This window comes from Entelurus aequoreus, linkage group LG14 (genome assembly GCF_033978785.1).
Source record: "Entelurus aequoreus isolate RoL-2023_Sb linkage group LG14, RoL_Eaeq_v1.1, whole genome shotgun sequence".
Lineage (NCBI taxonomy): Eukaryota > Metazoa > Chordata > Actinopteri > Syngnathiformes > Syngnathidae > Entelurus > Entelurus aequoreus.
In genome coordinates, this window is record NC_084744.1 from 29,139,126 (window position 1) to 29,166,850 (window position 27,725).

The 27,725-nt window shown below is 38.1% G+C and overlaps 2 protein-coding genes across 2 annotated transcripts in view; one reads left to right on the top strand and one right to left on the bottom strand.

The window, feature by feature from the left end:
* Positions 1 to 3,997: 3,997 nt before the first annotated feature.
* LOC133664706 (zinc finger and SCAN domain-containing protein 2-like) lies at positions 3,998 to 11,235 on the bottom strand. Its single transcript, XM_062069546.1, has 2 exons — positions 10,870 to 11,235; positions 3,998 to 5,251 (listed from the first exon to the last, which is right to left on the bottom strand). The coding sequence occupies exons 1-2, from the start codon at positions 11,063 to 11,065 to the stop codon at positions 4,527 to 4,529; spliced, it is 921 nt and encodes a 306-aa protein (XP_061925530.1). The 5' UTR covers positions 11,066 to 11,235; the 3' UTR covers positions 3,998 to 4,526.
* A 5,398-nt stretch (positions 11,236 to 16,633) lies between these two features.
* LOC133664272 (zinc finger protein 135-like) overlaps positions 16,634 to 27,725 on the top strand; it is a 36,315-nt gene continuing 25,223 nt past the window's right edge. The window contains exons 1-2 of the mRNA XM_062068785.1: positions 16,634 to 16,946; positions 24,998 to 26,356. Coding sequence (XP_061924769.1) covers positions 16,859 to 16,946; positions 24,998 to 26,356 — 1,447 coding nt within the window. The 5' untranslated portion in view covers positions 16,634 to 16,858. The remainder of the gene's footprint in view (positions 16,947 to 24,997; positions 26,357 to 27,725) is intronic.

Sequence of the window (27,725 nt, forward strand, 5' to 3'; positions counted from 1 at the left end):
GAACTTTCTTTCCCCCACGCCATCGTCCTACATAATGTAATGTAGCGGCCTAAACACACGTTTTAAAATAAAATATGTTCAATCATGGCATGGTTTATTTGTTTTGGACATGATTAACGCGTTATATTAAGGAACATCACGTGGTTACAAGTGAATAATTCAACATGTCCAAAAAGGAGTTTTTACTTACCCTTCCCTTCAATTAATTCACACCCCCATAACCTTTACAAATGTTGACATTTTGAGTGTGCTGTTGAAAAGTAAAATATAAATGAACAAATATGAGTCAAAAAATGGCAAATCTTATTGTTGATGTACAAACCCCAAAACCAGTGAAGCTGACACGTTGTGTAAATGGTAAATAAAAGCAGAATACAATGATTTACAAATCCTTTTCAACTTATATTCAATTTAATAGACTGCAAAGACAAGATACTTAACGTTCGAACTGGAAAATGTTATTTTTTTGCAAATATTAGCTAATTTGGAATTTGATGCATGCAACATGTTTTCAAAAAAGCTGGCACAAGTGGCAAAAAAGACTGAGAAAGTTGAGGAATGCCCATCAAACACTTATTTGGAACATCCCACTGGTGAACAGGCTAATTAGGAACAGGTGGGTGCCATGATTGGGTATAAAAGTAGATTCAATGAAATGCTCAGTCATTCACAAACAAGGATGAGGCGAGGGTCACCACTTTGTCAACAAATGCATGAGCAAATTGTTTAAGAACATTTCTCAACCAGCTATTGCAAGGAATTTAGGGTTTCACCATCTACGGTCCGTAATATCATCAAAAGGTTCAGAGAATCTGGAGAAATCACTGCACGTAAGCGGGCAAGGCTGAAATCCAACATTAAATGACCGCGACCTTCGATCCCTCAGTCGGTACTGCATCAAAAACTGACATCGGTGTGTAAAGGATATCACCACATGGGCTCAGGAACACTTCAGAAAACCACTGTCAGTAACTACAGTTTGTCGCTACATCTGTAAATGCAAGTTAAAACTCTACTATCCATCAATCATAATATGCAAAGCGAAAGCCGTATATCAACAACACCCAGAAACGCCGCCGGCTTCGCTGGGCCCGAGCTCCTCTAAGATGGACTGATGCAAAGTGGAAAAGTGTTCTGTGGTCTGACGAGTCCACATTTCAAATTGTTTTTGGAAACTGTGGACGTCGTGTCCTCCGGACCAAAGAGGTATAGAACCATCCAAGATTGTTATAGGCGCAAAGTGTAAAAGCCAGCATGTGTGATGGTATGGGGGTGTATTAGTGCCCAAGACATGGGTAACTTACACATCTGTGAAGGCGCCATTAATGCTGAAAGGTACATACAGGTTTTGGAGCAACAAATGTTTGTACTTAATATACAATTATTATACCAAAAATGATAAAGAGGAACAAAAAAGTGAAGTAGATAGTAATAACACAGTATGACACTTAATTGCAGTGCAAATAGAACAATAAAAATAGCACTATTGATAATGAATACCTCTTTGAAGCTGTCAGGGAGTGAGGTTTACCAACATATACATGGCACCGCCACCCAAGCTGGCCTCCACTACTTTCATCCCCCTAAACCTCACTCACTCTCAGCTTCAAAGAGTGCTAGCCGCTTGGTTAGCATTTTTGAGCTTTTAGCCCATTGGTTAGCACGCCGACGTTTCAAACGGGTGACTAGCAGCAGTAAGAGATCAACACACAACGCAGAGCCGCTACAATTGGGGGCTCGTCCGGGATGTCCCAACTGTGTTGAAAGTTGTTTGAAGTCCCCAACATCTGCCTAATCATAATTCAGTGTCAGGCCATAAGTCATCAACATACATTCATCACATATAATGCATGAATATTCTATAAGCAATCTTTAAATGCCTTCTAAATCGTAACACTAAGTGTTCCCGATGAGGCATCTGGAAGTGTCCTTGGGCCTATCATCGACTTTCCCGCCTGATGACTGCAGTAATGCTTAAAACCCACCCTCACAGATTCTGATCACCTCAATTGGAGACACCTGAAACATCTGTTGAGATGAGGATAAAAGGACCGTAATACCACTCTATAATCCACACAAAAATTCAAATGCACATCGTTGTCATCGCGAGTGCGACCACAGCGGAAGGGGACTGCATGCATATCTGCTTTGTTTAGACATCCTGGACCGTCATCTTTGAACTAGGTGACTATTTAATCAAAAATACATTTATAATGAAGCGTCTATCCCAGAGGTCGGGAGCCTTTTTGGCTGAGAGATCCATGAAAGACAAATATTTTAAAATGTATTTCCGTGAGAGCCATATAATATTTTTTAACACTGAAAACAACTAATTGCGTGCATTTTTAAGTAAGACCAACATTTTTAGAATATGATAAATGCATTGTTATTCTGAAGCTAACCAATAATAAATAAAATACTTCTTACCATTAATTCGACTTCTTGAACAGGTGCGATAGAAAACAGATGGATGGATTAAAATGTATGAGAATGGTTATAATTTGAACGTTATTTTTAACACTGTGATTACCAGCGGAATTATTAATTACTTATCTTGTTAAGCAATGTCAGCTAAGATTTATCTGAGAGCCAGATGCAGTCATCAAAAGAGCCACATCTGGCTCTAGAGCCATAGGTTCCCTACCCCTGGTCTATCCATTGATTATTGGACAGTTAACATCAAACTGTCCCGCTTCCCCGCGTAAGCACACACACAAACAGCTGTCAAGTCGCCTTGACGTGTCACGGTCTCACAAACATTTGTACTGAAGAGAAACTCTTTACATCAAAAATAACATCAGGGTGATAATAACAGGTAAACGTTTCGTCTACGAACTAATATTCACATCCAGCTCGGAAGAAGAAGCTGTTGTAGCGTGCATACACACGCCACATCACCATGACAACACACATTCTGGTATGATACTGCCTTCTCACATTTTAATCTTACTTTATGTATTTCAATGACATTAAAAGCAGTGTTTCCCACACATTCATTTATTTGTGGCGGCCCGCCATGAAAGAATTACGTCCGCCACAAAATTTTTAAAAAATAAATAAAAACTTTTTTTTTTGTCCTGTCCAGCTTCTCAGGCAAATCATATAGTTGATGTAGATGCCAATATAGGCTGTACAGATTTACTTTACAAAAGTGTAGGATACTTCTCTTGTTGCCTTATTTGTATTTGACCACTACTCAATCAATCAATCAATCAATGTTTATTTATATAGCCCTAAATCACAAAAGTCTCAAAGGGCTGCACAAGCCACAACGACATCCTCGGCACAGAGCCCACACAAGGGACGTCGATGTGAATGACTATGAGAAACCTTGGAGAGGACCGTATATGTGGGTAACCCCCCCTCTATGTACGGTCCCTAGTGGATCCACAGAACAGTGATAGTCCAGTCTACTACTGTTTTCTGTTTATTTGTTACTGACTGTGGCAGGACACCTCTGCCTCTGTTTCACTTTATGTTGCTGGTAAATAATATGGTTGTAGTAGTAGGCTAAAGTTAAATTATTTAGTATGCACTAATTAAAGGGGCAGAGCTTTAAGAGACATTTTAGCTTTTATATTTTATAAGATATATTTTTGTAAGAACCACAATTAATAAATATATTTCAGTGAATAACTTATTGTTCAAATCTGTATATAAATATGTACATAGTGTTGTAATTATATTGTAAAATGGATGGACGTTTAAAACAAAACTGTTATTATTAATTAGTAAGTATACATTTTTTGAGCCTTTTTAGAGAAAATCATATCATTGTAGTAAATTATGCAAATTACTCGATGATGTCATGGTGACCACGCCCATAGCCACGCCCCCACCGCCACAGGTATCTTGGCAGTTTATGGGAAACACTGAAAAGTGTGAGGAAAACTCCATGCCCCATAATTTTCACACAACTAAGAAAAACTAAAGGAATCACAACAAAGTCCGCCTCATTTATAATAAGCCCGTTTTATTTCCCGACTTAAAGGGAGAATATGAACAAGAGCGTTTATTACTTGTGTATTTATTATTTAGGCGTGTATAAGCACAAATGTGAAAATAGGGCCCAAAGTGAATTACACAAAAAAACAAGTGGTCTGAAATCACATTTGTATATACCATTGGATTCAAATTACCATTACGGTGTATGTGAAATAATACTTTTATAGCATACAATTTAAAAAGCTGGGTTACATAAAGTAAACAGTGGCGGGCAGACATGTAGGAAAGTGGACAAGAGCAGAAAAACATACTTAGAAAAACATTTGGCTACAGATTAGCTTGCTAACCAGGTTAAGTGCTAACAACGGAGCAGCTTTTCAGTCTCTCTTCTTGGATCAAGTTTGCAATTTAAATAAGTAAACCTGGTTGACATTTTGTCACGTCTTTATTATTACAACATTTAAATAGGATTGTGTTACACACACAATAATGTCACACATGCTATATTTGGTGACTCACACATGCAATATATGGTGACTTTGTTAGCAAGTCAAAGTTTATTCCGAGTCCTGCAGCTTCGTTTACTGGCTGCTGTTGAAACCGGCACACTTGTGTTTGCTAATCTGGTACTTGTAGGAGAATCTTTCGTCACACACGCAGCAACTGAAGACTTTCTCGCCGGTGTGTGTTCTCATGTGTATTACGAGCGGCGTTCGGGCGCAAAAGCTTTTGTTGCAGATTGAACAGCAGAAGGGTTTTTCTCCGGTATGTCGCCTCATGTGTATTTGCAAACATTCGTTCCGTCGAAAGCCTTTACCGCAGACGGAGCAGGAGAAGGGCGTTTCTCCGGTGTGTATTCTAACGTGTCTTTTCAGAGTGCTGCTGTCGTAAAACATTTTGCCACACCAAGCGCATTTTTTGTCAATGTAACCTGTCTTCTCGGCTTTCGGGTCTTCCTCGTTGGTGTCCGGCGAGGGTGACATTGTGTCGTCACTATCTGACAGCGGCGCCAAGAGGTTGCCTGCTTGAGATCCTCCATGGTGGTTTCCATACGCGTGTGTTGTCATGTGTTGAGTGGAGCTGCTGCTTGGAGGCTCCAGCTCTCGCTCGCCTTTGACCTCGTCGTCTTCACTCTTCACGAGGACATCGATCACTGGGAAGGCATCCAGTCCTTCGGGATGCTCGCCCTCCTGACTGATGTTGCGTTCCTCCTCTTCCACTTTAAAGTGGGAGGGCCGCGGCTCCTTCTGTTCCGCCCTGGCGCTCCATTCGTGCTGCTCAAAGGGAAGATGTCCTCCACTGACATCTGTCGGACACAAGAGGACAAACACATGCTTTAGAAAAGTCCAGCTTGGCTCAGTTGCAAGTGGCATTTTGATATACAAACCCTGTTTCCATATTAGTTGGGAAATTGTGTTAGATGTAAATATAAACGGAATACAATGATTTGCGAATCATTTTCAACTCATATTCAGTTGAATATGCTACAAAGACAACATATTTGATGTTCAAACTGATAAACATTTTTTTTGTGCAAATAATCATTAACTTTAGAATTTGATGCCAGCAACACGTGACAAAGAAGTTGGGAAAGGTGGCAATAAATACTGATAAAGTTGAGGAATGCTCATCAAACACTTATTTGGAACATCCCACAGGTGAACAGGAAATTTGGGAACAGGTGGGGCCATGATTGGGTATAAAAGTACATTGCATGAAATGCTCAGTCATTCACAAACAAGGATGGGGCGAGGGTCACCACTTTGTCAACAAATGCGTGAGCAAATTGTTGAACGGTTTAAGAAAAACCTTTCTCAACCAGCTATTGCAAGGAATTTAGGGATTTCACCATCTACGCTCCGTAATATCATCAAAGGGTTCAGAGAATATGGAGAAATCACTGCACGTAAGCAGCTAAGCCCGTGACCTTCCATCCCTCAGGCTGTACTGCATCAACAAGCGACATCAGTGTGTAAAGGATATCACCACATGGGCTCAGGAACACTTCAGAAACCCACTGTCAGTAACTACAGTTGGTGGCTACATCTGTAAGTGCAAGTTAAAACTCTCCTATGCAAGGCGAAAACCGTTTATCAACAACACGCAGAAACGCAGTCGGCTTCGCTGGGCCTGAGCTCATCTAAGATGGACTGATACAAAGTGTAAAAGTGTTCTGTGGTCTGACGAGTCCACATTTCAAATTGTTTTTGGAAACTGTGGACGTTGTGTCCTCCGGATCACCGCTTTGTTGTAGCGGTGTAGCGTGCAAGGACGGGAGTGGAAGAAGTGTCAAAAGATGGAGCTAACTGTTTTAATGACATTCATACTTTACTTAAATCGATAACGGAGCAGCATCTCCTCATCCGGAAACAACAAGGTGTCCCGTGAAAAAAACGTCCGACCAGAACTCTCTAATAACTAAAGTTCCTTGGGTGAATGATGTAAACTCACTACACCGGTATGTTTTAGCGCTTTAATGGCGAGTTTACTGACAGATATAAGTAAGAACTTTACACTACTTTATATTAGAAATGGCAACAGCGGAGGATGAATGTCCCATAACAAGAAGATGGAGAAAAAGCAGAAGCTTATCAACTATGGGGTCCACACGGACTACAAAGGCGGACGCGCGCTATTTTTCGATTTAAACAGATCAGCAGGTAGCAGAAGGTAAGTAAAGTTGCTTTTGCTTAATATAGTGAAACAAAACCCCTGATAATATGTCTGACCTTATACACATACCATAATAATACTCGTATGTCTAAAGGCCTACTGAAAGCCACTACTACCGACCACGCAGTCTGATGATGAAATCTTAACATTGCAACACATGCCAATACGGCCGGGTTAACTTACAAAGTGCAATTTTAAATTTCCCGGGAAACTTCCGGTTGAAAATGTCTATGTATGATGACATATGCGCGTAACGTCACGGATTGAACGGAAGTATTGGGACACCATTGTATCCCAATACAAACAGCGTCTGTTTTCATCGAAAAATTCCACAGTATTCTGGACATCTGTGTTGGTGAATCTTTTGCAATTTGTTTAATGAACAATGGAGACAGCAAAGAAGAAAGCTGTAGGTGGCATCGGTGTATTAGCGGCTGGCTGCAGCAACACAACCAGGAGGACTTTGACTTGGATAGCAGACGCGCTATCCGATGCTAGCCGCCGACCGCACCGATGATCGGGTGGAGTCCTTCGTCGCGCCGTCGACCGCTGGAACGCAGGCGAGCACGGGTGTTGATGAGCAGATGAGGGCTGGCGTAGGTGGAGAGCTAATGTTTTTAGCATAGCTCTGTCGAGGTCCCGTAGCTAAGTTAGCTTCAATGGCGTCGTTAGCAACAGCATTGCTAGGCTTCGCCAGGCTGGACAGCATTAACCGTGTAGTTACAGGTCCAGGGTTTGGTTCGGTGTCTCCTGATAGAAGAAGTAATAGTAGTATTGTTGATCTTCTGTCTATCCTTCCAGTCAGGGGCATGTTTCTTCTGTTTCTATCCGCAGTTAAGCATGATGCTATCACGTTAGCTCCGAAGCTAAAGTGCTTCACCGATGTATTGTCGTGGAGATAAAAGTCACTGTGAATGTCCATTTCGCGTTCTCGACTCTCATTTTCAAGAGGATATAGTGTCCAAGGTGGTTTAAAATACAAATCTGTGATCCACAATAGAAAAAGGAGAAAGTGTGGAATCCAATGAGCCAGCTTGTACCTAAGTTACGGTCAGAGCGAAAAAAGATACACCCTGGCGTCCTGCACTGCACTCTAATCCTTCACTCTCACTTTCCTCATCCACAAATCTTTCATCCTCGCTTAAATGAATGGGGTAATCGTCGCTTTCTCGGTCCGAATCGCTCTCGCTGCTGGTGTAAACAATGGGGAAATGTGAGGAGCTCTTCAACCTGTGACGTCACGCTACTTCCGGTACAGGCAAGGCTTTTTTTATCAGCGACCAAAAGTTGCTAACTTTATCGTCGATGTTCTCTACTAAATCCTTTCAGCAAAAATATGGCAATATCGCATAATGATCAAGTATGACACATAGAATGGATCGGCTATCCCCGTTTAAATAAGAAAATTTAATTTCAGTAGGCCTTTAATGCGCTGACAATCTATCAAGCGGTGTGGCTTCATAGCTTACCAAAGTCCTACTAAAACATTTTTGATGGATTTTGGAGCACTGTGTGTAACGTTCCATATTTTCAATGGAACATATACAATGTTGGTGTTGTTTTCTTGAGCCATATTGCAGTCTACACATATCTCTTATGTGTGACTGCCATCTACAGGTGACACTTATCATTACACTATTTACCAAATAAAATTGGTTCGAGGTTGGTAAGCAAGACCAGAATTATTCCGTACATTAGGCGCACTGGGTTATAAGGCGCACTGTCGAGTTTTGAAAGAAAAAAAGATTTTACGTGCGCCTTATAGTATGGAAAATACGGTATATTCAATTGAATAGACTGCAAAGGCAAAATATTTAATGTTCGAACTAAGAAACTTGTTGTTTTTTTTTTGCAAATAATCATTAACTTAGAATTTAATGGCAGCAATACGTTGCAAAAAAGTTGTCAGAGGCATTTTTACCACTGTGTTACATGGCCTTTCCTTAATTGCTCAATTGCTGCCAAATGTGCATCAACAAAGTAATGAGCAAAGGGTCTGAATACTTACGTACGTGTGATTTTTGAGTTAATTTTTAATAATTTGCACAAATTTAAATCTACATTTGTTTGTTTTTTTGGCAAAATGGGGTGCAAAGTGTACATTCGTGAGAAATAAAAGTACCGTATTTTTCGGAGTATAAGTCGCTCTGGAGTATAATTCGCACTGGCCGAAAATGCATAATAAAGAAGGAAAAAACGTATATAAGTCGCACTGGAGTATAAGTCGCATTTTTGGGGAAATGTATTTGATAAAAGCCAACACCAAGAATAGACATTTGAAAGGCAATTTAAAATAAATAAAGAATAGTGAACAACAGGCTGAATAAGTACGTTATATGAGGCATAAATAACCAACTGGTATGTTAACGTAACATATTATGGTAAGAGTCATTCAAATAACTATAACATATAGAACATGCTATACGTTTACCAAACAATCTGTCACTCCTAATCGCTAAATCCCATGAAATCTTATACGTCTAGTCTCTTACGTGAATGAGCTAAATAATATTATTTGATATTTTACGCTAATGTGTTAATCATTTCACACATAAGGCGCTCCTGAGTATAAGTCGCACCCCCGGCCAAACTATGAAAAAAACTGCGACTTATAGTCCTACCCACTTTGGAGAAGTGGGTAGGAGTGAGGTGTGATCTGGGGTGGAGGTCTAGAAGTAACCTGACTAGTTTGTTCTGGGATGTTTGGAGTCTAGATTTGAGGGTTTTGGAGGTGCAAGCGTAATCGAAGAAGGGTTGACTGAGAGTTCCCGCTAGAATCTTCATGGTGCTTTTGTTGACCAGAGAGGAGATTCTGTGGAGCAGGGGTGTCCAAACGTTTTCCACTGAGGGCCGCACATTGAAAAATCTAAGCTAGCAGGGGCCATTTTGATATTTTTTTATTTTAAAAACCAATACAATATATGTATAAAAAATATACATTTAGGCTTTTGCTCAGGCTTGATCCCGGGGACCCCAAAGGGTTTTGGTCCAAAAAATATTAAAAAATGTGTCATTATTCAGTATTATTATTTGTGTTATTATTCAAGTTTTTAAATCTCTAGATCAACATTATGTCTATCTGTCAATATAACATTTTTTAAATATTTAAATTGTATGCTCTTTTTGTCAAAGAAAACCCTTTTTTTTAATGAAAAAAAACACAAAATATGCAATATTTTCATCTAATTAAAATTTTTAAGTGGGATATTTGAGATTATATAATAATTGGAGCCTTAAAAAGGTCAATAACTCATAACACCATTGATTTTAATTCATTATTATTTTTTGAGCAATGACACTTAAAAACTAATCACACTAAAATTGTAGGGGATCAAAAAAGGGTCCTACTTATTAAAGTGTAAATTTTTACTGTTTACTTTTAACACAATAATCTCGAGATCAACTTCAGATATATCTGTCAATTATAAGTTTTATTGTTGTTTATGTTTTTTGTTTGTTCGTCTTAGGCCCTTCTTTGAAAAAAAAACAGCTCGTTTTTTTAACATGGCAAACACAAAATATGCAACATTTTCCCCAAAAAAATATCTCAAAATATTTCATGTGACGTCATTGGAGCCTTGAATAGGTCAATAATTCATAATGACATTGATTTTGATTCATTATTATTTTAGCCTACATGGCAGCTCTGCGTGATTAGAGTAAACATTGCTACATTTTCTTGTTACATTTCACCTATTTGCTCTTTAAATACCACTTTTAATGTTTTTTATTTTTGTCAATCGTATTTTTAAAATGTGCCGTGGGGCCGTTAAAAAATGACCTGCGGGCCGCACTTTGGACACCGAAACTGTAGAGAAATCTTGTTCGTTGGTTGACCTTTTTGATTACCTTGGTTGCCATTTCATCACAGGAAAGATTAGCCTCTAGAATGGAACCTTGGTAGGTGACCTCATCTTTCCTGGTAATCTACAAAGGTTGAATGTTTCTGTTTGTTCAGACGTTTCACCTGCAAGGTGAATTAAAGGTTGTACATCTGTAGCAAAAAAAAGAAGAGTCCTGTTCCATTCAACCTTTGCGGATCGTACAAAACTCCTTTTACACCAAATAAAAAAGGCGCCAACCCCTCAAGTGCAATCCCCTATTTATTATTTGGCAGAGCTGGCAACCCTACCTTGATATCGCTAGATAGATATGTGGATCGATCCGTCGCCTGATAAAACCTTGTTTACAAGCAGTGTGAATGAACAAATGTAAAGTTAGTGATTACGTCACAGTGAGAAGTAAACAAACCTGCTCCGTGGAACCCGACTGGATGTTTGTTGAAAACTGCGTCCAGTAGTTGACGTTGTCGCTGGTTCTCCTCTTTTGTTCTAGAAAGTTCCTCCTCGTATTCCGCTATCGTTCTTTCCAACACCACAAATATTTCCTCAACGGCCGCCGTCAGTCGCTGATTGACCAGCGCTCTCAGCATTTGTACTTTACACATTTTCCCACTCGCAGCCGCTCTCTGACGGGCGACGTGTTGGCAACTTCGCCGTCTTCTTTGTTCGCAGCTAACGAGCTAAGCTAGCGCGAGAAGCTTCAAAGTTGACTGACGAGTCGATTCTGACATGAGGAACTACTTCCGGTAACACACGAATACAGCCGAGTGCGCTACTGCCTCTCTGGTGTGAGGGTGTAATTACACGTTTAACCCCTAATGCGGGGGTCGGCAACCCGCGGCTCTCAAGCCGCATGCGGGCTCTTTAGCGCCGCCCGAGTGGCTCCATGGAGCATTTAAAAATAAAAAAAGATTGAAAATGGAAAAAGATGTGGGAATTTTTGTTGTTGTTTTAGTATGTTTATTGTTTGAAGACAAACTTGACACAAACCTACCCAATTTTTAAAAAGCCCACTGTTTAATGCAGGGGTGTCCAAAGTGCGGCCCGGGGGCCATTTGCGGCCCGCAGGTAATTTTTTAACGGCACATTCTAAAAATACAATGAAAAAAAAACAAGAAAACATAAAAAGTGGTATAAAAGAGCAAACAGATGAAATGTTACAAGAAAATGTTGCATTATTTACTCTAATAAATGTATTTCTTTAAAAAATAATAATGAATCAAAATCAATGTCATTATGAATGATTGACCTATTCAAGGCTCCATTTACGTCACATTAAATATTCCACTTTGAGATATTTTGGGGGGGAAATGTTGCATATTTTTTGGTTGCCATTTAAAAAACAAAGTTTTTTAAAGAAGGGCCTAAAACGAACAAACAAAATACATAAACAACAATAAAACTTATAATTGACGGATAGATCTGAAGTTGATCTTGAGACTATTGTGGTAAAAGTTATAAAAAAATGTTGGATTAATTTTTTTAAACTTTACTGAGCAGGACCCTTTTGGATCCCCAATAATTTTAGTGGGACTTTTTTTTTTAAGTGTCACTGCTAAAAAAATAATGAATTAAAATCAATGTTGTTATGAGTTATTGACCTTTTTAAGACTCCAATTATTATATAATCTCAAATATTCCACTTAAAAATTTTATTGGGGGAAATTATTGCATATTTTGTGTTTTTTTCCATAAAAAAACACGGTTTTCCTTGACAAAAATGGCATACAACTTAAATCTTTGAAAGCGTTTTATTGACAGATAGACCTAATGTTGATCTAGAGATTTAAACCTTGAATAATAATAATAATAATACTAAATAATGACACATTTGTAATATTTTTTTTTACCAAAACCTTTTGGGGTCCCCGGGATCAAGTCTGAGTGGAGGCCTAAATGTATCTTTTTTTATACATATATTGTATTGGTTTTTAAAATAAAAAATATCAAAATGGCCCCCGCTTGCTTTGATTTTTCAGTGTGCGGCCCTCAGTGGAAAAAGTTTGGACACCCCTGGTTTAATGTTTGTGTGTATGTTAGGGTATGCAGGGGGAGGTGACGGCAACTGACACCAGGAGCAAGTTATGTTCAAAGATTTATTATATATATATATAGACCATATATATCAGGGGTCCCCAAACTACGGCCCGGGGGCCGGATCCGGCCCGCCAGCGTCCAAAATCAGGCCTGCGGGAAGTCCCAAGTATTAAAAAAATAATTTTTCTGTCTTTTCTTATCCACTTTGTACCGCTTGCTACTCCCGGTGTCTCCTAGCCGCTCAGGCAAATCATTATGTCTAAAAATGCATTTTCTCATCGATAATGTGAAAGTGCGCTCATATATATATATATATATATATATATATATATATATATATATATATATATATATATATATATATATATATATATATATATATATATATATATATATATATTAGATATGTCAGGGTTTGTTGTTGACGAACCCCAAGATGCAGAGAAGGCGGCAGGCATTGTGCGAGAAAACATTATTTAATTAAACACTATGGCAAAAAACAAACAAAAGGGTACAAACAAAAGGCGCACACAAGGCGGAGAACAAACTTAGCTATGAACTAAAATAGCACAAAGGCTAACTGTCGACAAGAAACAAAAACACTTACTGTGACACAAAGGAACCATGACTTAAGCGGAGTGGACAAAAGTAGACAGAGCTACAACGACAAATAGTGACAGGTAGAAGCTACAGGTAGAAGTGACAATAATCCTGCAGTGACTGGAGGGCAGGGCAGGTATAAATAGCAGCTGGTTGATTGGCACCAGGTGTGGCCCGGTGCCAATCAGCCACAGCTGAGGGGACAGCACTCCGAGAGACAATCAGGAAATGAAGACAAAATAAAAGCACTGACAGGAAACTAAGACAAACGCAACCAAACTGTCAGGGGCAACCCTGACAAGATATGTATATATATATTAGATATATATATACATATACACATATATATGTATGTATATATATATATATATATATATATATATATATATATATATATATATATATATATATATATATATATATATATATATATATATATATATATATATATATACACATACATACATTATATATTTATGTATGTATGTGTATATGTATATATATATATGTGTATATGTATATATATATATATCATACTTGCCAACCTTGAGACCTCCGATATTGGGTGGTGGGGGGTGGGGGCGGCGTGGTCAGGGGTGGGGGCGTGGTTGGGGTGGGGGCGTGGTTAAGGGTGTGGTTAAGAGGAGAGTATATTTATAGCTAGAATTCACCGACTCAAGTATTTCACATATATATATATATATATATATATATATATATATATATATATATATATATATATATATATATATATATATATATATATATATATACATATATATATATGTATGAAATACTTGACTTTCAGTGAATTCTAGCTATGTATATACATATATATATATATATATATATATATATATATATATATATATATATATATATATATATATATATATATATATATATATATATATATAAATAAATTATAAGGGTTATACTTGTATAGCGCTTTTCTACCTTCAAGGTACTCAAAGCGCTTTGACAGTATTTCCACATTCACCCATTCACACACACATTCACACACTGAAGGCGGGAGCTGCCATGCAAAGCGCTAACCAGCAGCCATCAGGAGCAAGGGTGAAGTGTCTTGCCCAAGGACACAACGGACGTGACTAGGATGGTAGAAGGTGGGGATTGAACCCAGTAACCAGCAACCCTCCGATTGCTAGCACGGCCACTCTACCAACTTCGCCACGCCGCCATATGTATATATTTATTTTATTATACATATAAATAAAACAAATACTTGAATTTCAGTGTTCCGGAGGCTATCCAGTAGATGGCAGCATTGTCCTGTTTAACTTCTCCGTTCATGAATGAGTATATCATTTCGGCCACCGTGTTCAATGGAGAAGTCTGTTCTACAAAATGTACAGGCAACATAATTACATACCCCTTCCCCTTCGAACTGTCCTGGATGAACTGAAATTCTTGTTTCCATTCGTTTTGGAACTTGCAAGCGTATTTCTTCATTTTGCTCGTCGACGGCGTCGCCATGTCTGTAACTTCCTCGTTCTTCTGCTTCGTCTCCTTGTTTTGTGCGCAGTTGTGCTCTCTACTCTCTATAAGCCGTAGATGTTATGACGTCATTGGGCAGGCAAGCTGTTTATATTGTGGGAAAGCGGACGTGAGAACAGGCTGTCCCCACTCAGGTCCGCATTGAGCTGGAGGGGGAGTGGCCTCCAGCTCCGGCTGAATACCGGGAGTTTGTCGGGAGAACATTTCTGCCGGGAGGTTATCGGGAGAGGCGCTGAATACCGGGAGTCTCCCGCTAAAAACGGGAGGGTTGGCAAGTATGATATTTATACATATACACATACATACATTACATATATATATATATATATATATATATATATATATATATGTATATATATATATATATATATATATATATATATATATATATATATATATATATATATATATATATATATATATATATATATATATATATATATATATATATGTATTTATCTATTCCTGACATTTCCGATTGTTTTGTGATCATAGGGCCCTTGTTCTCATTACTTTGCACTGCTTCCTGTATTTGAACTACTCCTGCGTTTCCATTCAAACTTGTAACCTTTGTAAAAAAAAAAACTAAAAAAGTTGGTTTTATTAAATAAATATAATTTATTTTAAATATGCGCAGTTTGTTGTAATATATCAGTCTTTTTTAATGTGTAATGTCAACCTGTTGTCAATTATTGCATTTGTATTTATTTATTTATTTTTGGGGGAATTTTATAAACCCATTGTCAATTATTAAATCGTATTGTCTTGCATACTTGCCAACCTTGAGACCTCCAAATTAGGGAGATTTGGGGGAGTTGGGGGGGGGGGCGGTTTAAGGGAGGAGTATATTCATAGCTAGAATTCACTGAAATTCATGTATTTCTTATATATATATATATATATATATATATATATATATATATATATATATATATATATATATATATAAATAAATACTTGACTTGACTTGAATTCTAGCTATGTGTATATATATATATATATATATATATATATATATATATATATATATATATATATATATATATATATATATATATATATATATATATATATATGTATTTTATTATATATATATACATCCATCCATCCATCCATCCATCCATTTCCTACCTCTTATTCCCTTCGGGGTCGCGGGGGGCGCTGGAGCCTAATATATATACATATAAATAAAATAAATACTTGAATTTCAGTGTTCATTTATTTACACATTTACACACACATAACACTCCTCTCTACTCATTGTTGTATTTGAAAGTGCAATTAAAACACTCTCTACCTCTAACAACCAAAAAGCTGTGAAAACGATGATGCTGTGCTCCAAATTTGGATTATTTACGGAACTTGTGTGAGCCTATGGCTTTACATTTTGTTACATATATATATATATATTTTTTTTGCATCCTTCTTTAGTTGCTTTATTGAGTTTACAAACCCCCTGGCGCTATTTTGTACTGTTTTTGTACTGTTTCTGTACTTGTTTTGATTATTATATATATTTTTTTGATTGTATGTAAATGTTGAAATAAAGGTTTTGAAAAAAAAAAGAGAGTTGGTAAGTATGTTGTCTTGTTTCTTTTAGTGACGTCATGATGATAGCCTCGTTTCTGCCCAGTGCTTAATAATTCATAAAAATATTGTATAAATAATTTGCATACAATTTTGTCCAGCACTTTAGCAGTCAACTAACGGGAGGCAAATTAATACAACTGATAAAATTAAATTAAATTCGCAGAATCGCCCGCCCTAAATTGTGGCTGCTCGGTGGTCACGTGACAAGAATGGATCAGTCCCTTTTGAGCTGAGGGGTGTTGCAGCACAAAAACCTGCGTCTAGTACGTTGCCCCAAAATATATGGAAGAAAAAAATATGTATGTATTAATTAACGTCGATACTTTTTGGTGGTTGTTCATGCTCAATCAACACTCGTGTAAGTGTCATTGTATCGATCTCACGGAATCAAAACGCCCATTACTGACGGAGCACTACAGATAAGAATGCGCATGCGTACACCTGCCGCCATCTTGTCAACACAGCTTTTGTGGAAAAACAAAATGGACAGTTGCTGTAAATATGAAAATATTATTTCAAAGAGATTATGTGTCGGTAAAAGAGCGTTTTATTCATGTCAGGAGGACTCGCACGGCGAAGCTTCTCAGGCTGGGTTAGCTTAGCTTGCTAGCCGGCCGCTAACAAAGAGTGTAAAGTGTTGAGATAGTGTGAAAATGGGCGAGAGAAGGATAGCAGAGTATGAGGAGGAACTTGCTAGAACAAAAGAGGAGAACGAGCGACAACATCAACTACAGGACTCAGGTTTGTTTACTTCATATTCTCACTAACTCTATATCAACATTAAAATGATTACAGACTGAGTATGTTAGCCCTGAAATGAAGGGAACTTTGGGTTGTCATCCCCAGAAAGAGAGGTTAGTAATATTAATTGGTGTGGACCCCTATGAGGGTTGCTATGACTGGGTTGCAACCACGTGACTTCTACCCGGAAGTGGAAAAACAGTGGTGGTCAACCAAGCCTAGCAGATGCGAGCAAAAAATTCAATTATGCAATGGAATAGATCCCTAATCTTTATTTAAAAAAAAAAAGATTTGTCGAGTGATATCAAGGACTATCTGTAGAATAGTGGTTCTTAACCTGGGTTCGATCGAACCCTAGGGGTTCGGTGAGTCGGGCTCAGGGGTTCGGCGGAGGTCAAGACACACCCGACTCATCGTGTAAATACAAACTTCTCCCTATCGGCGTATTACAGATACGACAACAGCAGAAGTCACACTGATTTGCAGGTGTGTAATTTGTTGTGAGTTTATGCACTGTGTTGGTTTTGTTGTTTGAACAAGGTGATCATGTTCATGCATGGTTCATTTTGTGCACCAGTAAAAAAAACATGGTAACACTTTAGTATGGGGAACATATTCACCATTAATTAGTTGCTTAGTAACATGCAAATTAGTAACATATTGGCCCTTAACTAGTCATTATTAAGTACTTATTAATGCCTTATTCGGCATGGCCTTATTATAACACTAACCCTCTAACCCTGGCCCTAACCCTCTAACCCAGGGGTGGGCAATTAATTTTTACCGGGGGCCGCATGAGAAACCCGATCACTGCTGGAGGGCCACATCGACAATATTTCAATTAAATTTTGCTCAATATTATTTTTGATATATACCGTAAGATAAATAATAATAATAATAATACTTTCATTTAACCTAACTTAACTTTATACCAAAAGCACTGCTTTGGAAATCATTTGTACCCCTTTCAGAGATCACATTTAGTTCCCCTTATTATTACGCGGGGTGGGGGTGTGGTTGGGGGCGTGGTTAAGAGGGGAGGAGTATATTTACAGCTAGAATTCACCAACTCGAGTATTTCCTATATATTTCATGTATATATTTCATATATATATATATATATATATATATATATATATATATATATATATATATATATATATATATATATATATATATATATATGTGTGTATGAAATACTTGACTTTCAGTGAGTTCTAGCTATATGTATATATATATATATATATATATATATATATATATATATATATATATATATATATATATATATATATATATATATATTTATTTATTTATTTATTTTATTATACATATAAATAAAATAAATACTTGAATTTCAGTGTTCCGGAGGCTATCCAGTGCATGGCAGTATTGTCCTGTTTAAGAGTGTCACAACATTGCTGTTTACGGCAGACGAACGGCTTTATGGTAGACGAAAACGTAACTGCTGTTGTTGTGTGTTGTTACCGCGCTGGGAGGACGTTAATGAAACTGCCTAACAATAAACCCACATAAGAAACCAAGAACTCGCCCTCGATCATTCTACAGTTATAACGTGATTGGGCAGGCACGCTGTTCATATCGTGGGAAAGCGGACGTGAAAACAGACTGTCGCCGCTGTCCCCACTCAGGTCCGCATGGAGCTGGAGGGGGCGTGGCCTCCAGCTCCGGCTGAATTCCGGGAGATTTTCGGGAGAAAATTTCTTCCGGGAGGTTTTCGGGAGAGGCGCTGAATTCCGGGAGTCTCCCGGAAAATCCGGGAGGGTTGGCAAGTATGGGTTACACACGGACATACGCCCATAAACAACACTTTTCAAAATAAAAGCAGCACAGTTGTATTGTGCGCACTACATAGATGTTTTTTCAACTTTATTTTGTAATTTGTGATTGCAGCTGTTCACATTCACTCACAATCACGCACGCGCATACGTCCACACGGAAGTAATACAAATAAGGCTTTTCAAAACAAAAGCAGCACCGTTGTATTGCACACTCGACATAGATACTTTTTAAAATGTATTTTGTAATTTATGATTGGCCTCACACGGGCCGGACAGGGACGCACAAAGGGCCGGATGTGGCCCGCGGGCCGCAGAATGCCCAGGACTGCTCTAACCCTAACCCTAACCAAGTAATTCTAAATTAAGTCATTGTTACTTTGAATATGTTCCCCTAGTGTCCAAAAAACTCTAAATTAAGTCTTTGTTACTTAGAATATGTTCCCCTAGTGTCCAAAAAACTCTAAATGAAGTCTTTGTTACTTAGAATATGTTCCCCATACTAAAGTGTTACCAAAAACATAGAACTTCGTCTTGAATTTGAAAAAAACCCATCATTTTATTTTTCACTAAAGAGGGGTTCGGTGAATGCGCATATGAAACTGGTGGGGTTCGGTACCTCCAACAAGGTTAAGCACCACTGCTGTAGATGAAAACTTGGAATAGCATAGAGGTCGACAACTACTTTGTGTGTTGCTGGGTCAAAGAAATTTGTATCAAGATTCTCCCAGACAAATATGCCTCGTTTGTTCTTGATTACCTCTCGAGGAACCCATAAGAATTGTTTATCTTTTTCCGCGATTAGAACGGTTCGTACAGCCAATGAGGAGTTTAGCCCCGGGCCGCGATATACGAGATAGTGGCAATCGCCACATTCGATGGATGGCAACATGTCTGCCTTGTTTTTGCCAAATTCCTTCATTTCCGTGTCTTTTTAATGACCATTGTTCAGTAGCGACTACGAAAGCTAACAAGCTATTGCGAAGTTTAAAAGAGTAGGTTGTACACCTTTTTTTATTACCTGTGGTTCGCCGCAATTAAAACAGTTATTTATGCAGGAAGTACAGCTGGGCGATGAAACAATATCAAAATATATTGCAATAGACACATACTACTTTTCCTACACTTTAAACCCTGCGGCTTATAAAACGGTGTGGCTAATTTATGTATTTTTCTTCACTGACGGCCATGATGCAAATGGTTTTCGGGAAAAAAACCCAGCAAATACACTGAAAATGTGATATTTTTTGTAGGATGGCGCCCTCTTTCGGACGAGTTCGCTGACTGCATGTTCTGCAGTGTCCTTCCTTCCATTTATGCTATCAACCGGAAGTAGAAATGCAGTTTTGTCTTCTAGCCGTCCCTGGCGTTCTACTCGTACAGATCCTTCATTTATCACTCCAAACAGCGTTTGTAAGTTTTACAATATAACTATAACAAATGTTACTTACTAAACCGTCCCGTGTGTGATGTCTCAGTGTTTCCCATAAACTGCCAAGATACCTGTGGCGGGGGGGGGGGGGGGGGGGGCTTGGCTATGGGCGTGGTCACCATGACATCATCGAGTAATTTGCATAATTTACTACAATTATATGATTTTCTCTAAAAAGGCTAAAAAAATGTATACTTACTAATTAATAATAACAGTTTTGTTTTAAACGTCCGTCCATCCATCCATTTTACAATATAATTACAACACTTTATGTACATATTTATATACAGATTTGAACAGTAAGTTATTCACTGAAATATATTTATTAATTGTGGTTCTTACAAAAAATATATCTTATAAAATATAAAAGCTAAAATGTCTCTTAAAGCTCTGCCCCTTTAATTAGTGCATACTAAATAATTTTACTTTAGCCTACTATTACAACCATATTATTTCCCAGCAACATAAAGTGAAACAGAGGCAGAGGTGTCCTGCCACAGTCAGTAACAAATAAACAGAAAACAGTAGTGGTCAAATAGAAATAAGGCAACAAGAGAAGTATCTTACACTTCTCTTTTGTAAAGTAAATCTGAACAGCCTATATGGGCATCTACATCAACTATATGATTTGCCTGAGAAGCTAAACAGGACAAAAAAAAAAAAAAAAAGTATTTGTGGCGGACGTAATTATTTCGTGGCGGGCCGCCACAAATAAATGAATGTGTGGGAAACACTGTGTCTGTAGGAGAGTTTTTATGCATATTTGTACGTGCTATCGTAGTTTAATGAAGATAGCGTCGTTAGCATTAGCTAATATGCTAACACGTTTACAAGTGTCTGTATTAGTATTATTAACTTACACTGGCATTCTTTTTGTATTGTTTCAGTGTCACAAATTCGTCATTACATTCACCAAAACGTCACTGTGGAGTTATTGAGTCTGTTTAGCTGATTGGAGAACTAGCTTGCGCAGCTAGTTGGTCCATGACGATCCATCCATCCATTTTCTACCGCTTGTCCCGTTCGGGGTTACGGGGGGTGCTGGAGCCTATCTCAGCTGCATTCAGGCGGAGGGCAGGATACACCCTGGACAAGTCGCCACCTCATCTATCCATGACGATGACTTCTGATTTGTTTGATCAGCCGTTTTACTGCCTTGTTACATATACCATTTGGTATATTATATTATTTTCCGTAGGTCTTAAAAAAATATCAACAATTACCGTTATCGATCGATATTAAACAGTTTTCAGCCATATCGCCCAGCCCTATGTGGCACTGCAAGAAGTGGACAGACATTTTTTGAATGTATTTACAGAGGAATATAAAGTATTCTGCCGATTCAAAACAATCCAGACTGGAAGAACAGCTGACAACCTGCTGGGTTTACAAACAGGATTAGTGGTACAACAAATTGTTGAAATTATCAATAAAAATTGATAATAAAATTTGTTGGATGAATGAAATGTGTTGATGTTGCAATGGTTTGTGTCAGAATAATTGTATCTAAGTTATCACCAAACTTTGTGTTGCCATGAGTTCCCGGCGAAAAGACAAAAGCTGTCTTTGATTCTACCAAGAAGAAGGCTTGTAAAACGCCACTGTGTAGGATGGGAAGCAACATGAAGGTGTTCTGTTTCTTTGATGTATTGTAATCCACAGAAAGAATTTGTCTTGACCCGAGAACTACAAAGCGGAGAGGAAGCAAGACCAGACTCCCCTCCAGGCGACCTTTATTTGAACTGTTTTACGACCTCTTCTTTGAACTGTTTTACGACCTTTTTTTTTTAACTGTTCTGTAACAAAGGCGATGGCTGTTTACGACCCCCATCCCTTAGAAACAGCTGTTGCCAGGGAAAGTCCAAATGAAAAGGGAAAGTCCAAATGAAAGAGACTTTCGTCAGAGCGTGGTGACACTGTGCAAGGGTACAGGTGTACGCGTTTCTCCTCACTGAGCCAAATTTAATTCTGTCTCTGTTTGATTACTTGCTACTTGTCTTGTTAAATAGATGTCATCAGTGTTTGAACCTGACAGTTTGAATAGCTTAAAAAATGTGGGAATTGTGGAAGTTTAAAAAATGGACAATTCCTTTTGAATGGGGAAAATGTCCCTGAAAACTGGGAATTCTTGGAAATCCGAGATTTTTTTTAAATTGTTGAAGTAGAGCACACAATTTTTTAAAAAGGTTGAATATTTTGGAGTTGGAACGGTTTGAATCGGATGAAAAATGTGGGAGTTGTCGAAGTTTGGAAAATGTCCCATTCTTTTCAATGGGAATTTCATGAAAATTTGAGAATTTCGGGAAAAGCAGGAATTGTGTGGAAAATGTTAAAAGACTTGAATGTTCAGAATGAATTGAAATGGTTGGTATTAGAATGTTTCAAATCGGTTGAGAAATGTTGAAGTAGTAACATTTTTATTTGAGAAATGGTATTAAGGAATTTTGGGAAAACCGGGAATTTTTCTATTTAAAAAAACAACTTTGTTTTTTGTCCTGTTTTGATGGTTGAACGGTTGAAGTGGGTTGAAAAATGTGGAAGGAGTAGTCGCCAGAAAAAAGGGTAAAAAAAGGGAATTCCTGGAATTTTTTTTAACTTGGAAAAATCATAGTTTGAGTGTCCAGGATGAGTGGAATATGTTGAAGGTGGAATGGTTTGAATCGGTTTAAATAATGTGGAAATGGTGAAAGTTTGAAAAATGGCCAATTCATTTTGAATGGGAAAAATGTCCCGGAAAACCTGGAATTCTGGGAATTCTGGGAATTTTTGGAATTTGTCAAGGGAAAGTTTGCGATTCCCCAATAGGGTGAACAGTTTGAAGTTGGAGCGGCTTGAATCGGGTGAAAAATGTGGAAGGTAGAGCGCGCCAAAATCTGGAGAAGAAGAAGAAGAAGTTGCTTTGGAGCTTTCACACAATTACGGTTGCAAGTCCAAGACGTTAGATCGCAGTAGTGTTTAGTTTATGGTGTGTTGGCTTGTCAGTTCAGTCTTTGCAGATCATTTTGTTGCACCTTAAAAAGTGTTAAGACTGCAAGTACACACCATGGCTTTGTTTGCCGCTTAGTTGTAGATTTTATGAACAAATTTGGAGGTGTAAAATCGTTAATGCAAATCAGTAGCATGTACGTTAGCATCAAGCTAGCACATTTTTGGAAAAGTGCAGCCTTACTTTACTTACATTTTTTGAGTCAATTTCTTTGTTGGCATTGTTAAATACCAACATTACTTAAAGGCCTACTGAAATGAAATTTTCTTATTTAAACGGGGATAGCAGGGAAGAAGCGGTAGAAAATGGATGGATGGATAGCAGATCCATTCTATGTGTCATACTTGATCATTTTGCGATATTGCCATATTTTTGCTGAAAGGATTTAGTAGAGAACATCGACGATAAAGTTCGCAACTTTTGGTCGCTGATAAAAAAAAAGCCTTGCCTGTAGCGGAAGTAGCGTGACGTCGCAGGTTGAAAGGCTCCTCACATTTCCCCATTGTTTACACCAGCAGCGACAGCGATTCGGACCGAGAAAGTGACGATTACCCCATTAATTTGAGCGAGGATGAAAGATTCGTGGATGAGTACTTGAGAGTGAAGGACTAGAGTGCAGTGCAGGACGTATCTTTTTTCGCTCTGACCGTAACTTAGGTACAAGCTGGCTCATTGGATTCCACACTTTCTCCTTTTTCTATTGTGGATCACGGATTTGTATTTTAAACCACCTCGGATACTATATCCTCTTGAAAATGAGAGTCGAGAACGCGAAATGGACATTCACAGTGACTTTTATCTCCACGACAATACATCGACGAAGCTCTTTAGCTACAGAGCTAACGTGATAGCACATCGGGCTTAAATGCAGATAGAAACAAAATAAATAAACCCCTGCCTGGAAGGATAGACAGAAAATCAACAATACTATTAAACCATGGACCTGTAAATACACGGTTAATGCTTTCCAGGCTGGCGAAGCTTAACAATGCTGTTGCTAACGACGCCATTGAAGCTTACTTAGCAACGGGACCTCGACAGAGCTATGCTAAAAACATTAGCTCTCCACCTACGCCAGCCCTCATCTGCTCATCAACACCCGTGCTCACCTGCGTTCCAGCGATCGACGGAGCGACGATCATAGATGCGGTCAGCAGCCCGGAGACGGAGGAAGTCAAGGTGAGGTCGGTGGCTAGCGCGTCTGCTATCCATCTCAAAGTCCTCCTGGTTGTGTTGCTGCAGCCAGCCGCTAATACACCGATCCCACCTACAACTTTCTTCTTTGCAGTCTTCATTGTTCATTAAACAAATTGCAAAAGATTCACCAACACAGATGTCCAGAATACTGTGGAATTTTGAGATGAAAACAGAGCTTTTTGTATTGGATTCAATGGTGTACCAATACTTCCGCTTCAACGATTGACGTCACGCGCATACGTCATCAGTTTAGCGGGAAATTTAAAATTGCACTTTATAAGTTAACCCGGCCGTATTGGCATGTGTTGCAATGTTAAGATTTCATCATTGATATATAAACTATCAGACTGCGTGGTCGGTAGTAGTGGCTTTCAGTAGGCCTTTAATTAACACATTCGTTCTCAGGACTGGACTGTACACCTTACCTCCTTTTGCACTATTTTTTATTTTCTTTCCTTCCTATGTTTTGCATATTTGTAGACTGTCATGCTGATACTGGAGTTGCTTTTATTCTCATTGTACCTGTGTATAGTAACAATAAAAGGCATTCTATTCTATAAAAAAAGGCTAAAGTCTCATGTGAATGAGCAAAGTTGGGCTTCTTCAAAACACATTTTTTTCTTCCTGTGACTTGCAGATGTAAATGAAGACCATCTTCCCCCTGAGCAGCAAGTGTGGAGTTACAGGATGGGGCAGGAGGATTCACAGCCCCCCCACATTAAAGAGGAAGAGTCATTGCCTCTCCGAATTAAAGAGGAAGAGGAGGAGCACAGCATCAGTCAGGAGTTAGAGCATCTTAAAGGAGTTGAGGAGTTCCCAGTGACTGGTGTCCCTGTGAAGAGTGAAGATGATGAGGTCAAAGGTGAAAGTGAGGAGAAGAGAGAGGCGGAGCCTCCAAGCAGCAGCTCAACACAACACATGACAACAGAAGCTGATGGAGACCACTGTGGAGGATCACAAGCAGACAAGCTCTTAGCTCCACTATCAGATAGTGAGGACACAACGTCACACTCTCCTGACACTGATGAGGAAGACTCGAAAGATGATAAGACATGTCACATTGACAACACCCACTTGAAATGTTCTCACTGTGACAAAACTTTTAAGGACCGGAGTAATCTAAAAAGACACATGAAAAGTCACACAGGAGAAAAAACATTCATGTGTTCCGTTTGTGGTAAAAGATTCTCGCAGAAGTCCCATTTTAAGGAACACACTAGAATACACACTGGAGAAAAACCTTTTACCTGTTCAGTGTGCGGTATCAGTTTTAGACGAAATCCACATCTGAAAGTACACATGAGAATACACACTGGGGAAAAACCGTATTCTTGTACGATCTGCAACAAAAAATTCTGTGACCGAACAACCCTGGTGGTACACACTAGGAGTCACACTGGTGAGAAACCTTCTTCCTGTTCAATCTGTGGAAAAGGTTTTGTACAAAGTCAGTATCTGAAAATTCACATGAGAATACACACTGGGGAAAAACCCTTTAGGTGTTCAGTTTGTGGTAAAGGATTTTCTCGGAAAGCACATTTGGCTCTACACACTAAAACACACACTGGAGAGAAACAGTTTTCTTGTTCAGTGTGTGGTTTAGGTTTTATACGAAATGCAGATTTGGAAAGGCACATGAGAACACACACCGGAGAAAAACCGTTCGCCTGTTCAGTATGTGGTAAAAATTATAGACAAAATCGGGATTTGAAAATACACATGAATAGACACACTGGGGAAAAACCTTTTGCTTGTTCAGTATGTGGTAAAGGTTATAGACAAAATCGGGATTTGAAAATTCACCTGAGAAGACACACTGGGGAGAAACCGTTCCCCTGTTCAAGCTGCAACAAAAGCTTTAGTAAACAAATAACACTTGTGACACACATGAGAAGACACACTGGTGAGAAAGTGTACAGTTGCAGTGTGTGTGATGAAAGGTTCTCTTACAAATATCAGCTTAACAAACACAAGTGTGCTGGTGAGAACAGCAACAGCAAATGAAGCCCCAGGAAAAATCGCAAAGACTCTGAAAACTTTGCTCACGACATCACACATAACAGGGGTGTCCAAACTACGGCCCGCTGAGGTCTTCAGTCCGGCGTGTCTGTGCGTGTGTTTGTGGGCGCACGCAAGTATCCATATTACAGTGTATTGGTGATCCATCCAGTTCATACTGCTTGTCGCGGGTGTGCTGGAACCTATCCCAGCTGCACACGGGCGGAAGGCAGGGTACACCCTGGACAAGTCGCCATCTCATTGCAGGGCCAACACAGATAGACATTCACTCACATACTTTGGGAAATTGTGCTTTAACGCAGGTTGTACTGTATTTTTTTTTACATGTTTGGCAAACTTCCCTCTTCAATTTGGTATGAAATTTTTATCCAAACTCAAATCATTGCGATCACGTTTAAGAACAGCTGTGTAGACGTGATTGCACTTGAATGAGACCTCAGACAGAGTTACAATACATCATGGAAAAACTACTGAAGGTAGTGTAGTGATTTCAATATCAAATTTATTTAGATGCTTTTGTTATTACATTACATACTTTATATATATATATATATATATATATATATATATATATATATATATATATATATATATATATATATATATATATATATATATATATATATATATATATATATGTATATATATATGTATATATATATATATGTATATATATATATTATATATATATATATATATATATATATATATATATATATGTATATATATATTATATATATATATATATTTGATATTTATAACACTACACAAAATTCAGAAATGTATGTATTTGTGTCTGCGTGTATATACATATGTATATACATACAGTACATACATACATACATACATACATATAAATATGTGTGTATATATACATATGTGTGTATATGTATGTATGTAAATATATATGTATATATATCTAATTTGTATTATATATGTACTATATATGAATTACATATACTGTTTGTCCATATGTGTGTATGCATGTATGTGTATATATATGCATGCAATATATATATATATATATATATGTTATATATGTATATATACATTTTATATACACATATCTATATATATGTATGTATATATCAGAGGTGGGACCAAGTCATTGCTTTGCAAGTCACAAGTAAGTCTCAAGTCTTTGCCCTCAAGTCTCGAGTCAAGTCCCGAGTCAAGACAGGCAAGTCCCGAGTCAAGTCCAAAGTCAAGACTAGAAAGTCTCAAGTCAAGTCCCAAGTCCTGCATTTTGAGTTTCGAGTCCTTTCAAGTCCTTTTAACCACAGACTAATATTTTTACACAGATTGTGTATGCTTTTAAAACGCTGTATTTATTTATTAAAACAAGT

Bases quoted from the DNA above. Each gene is read 5' to 3' on its own strand.
- LOC133664706 (XM_062069546.1), bottom strand. From the start codon at position 11,065: ATGTGTAAAGTACAAATGCTGAGAGCGCTGGTCAATCAGCGACTGACG. The intron at 5,252-10,869 runs GTTTGTTTACTT...TGTGTCCGACAG, and splicing joins AGTCGGGTTCCACGGAGCAG to ATGTCAGTGGAGGACATCTT.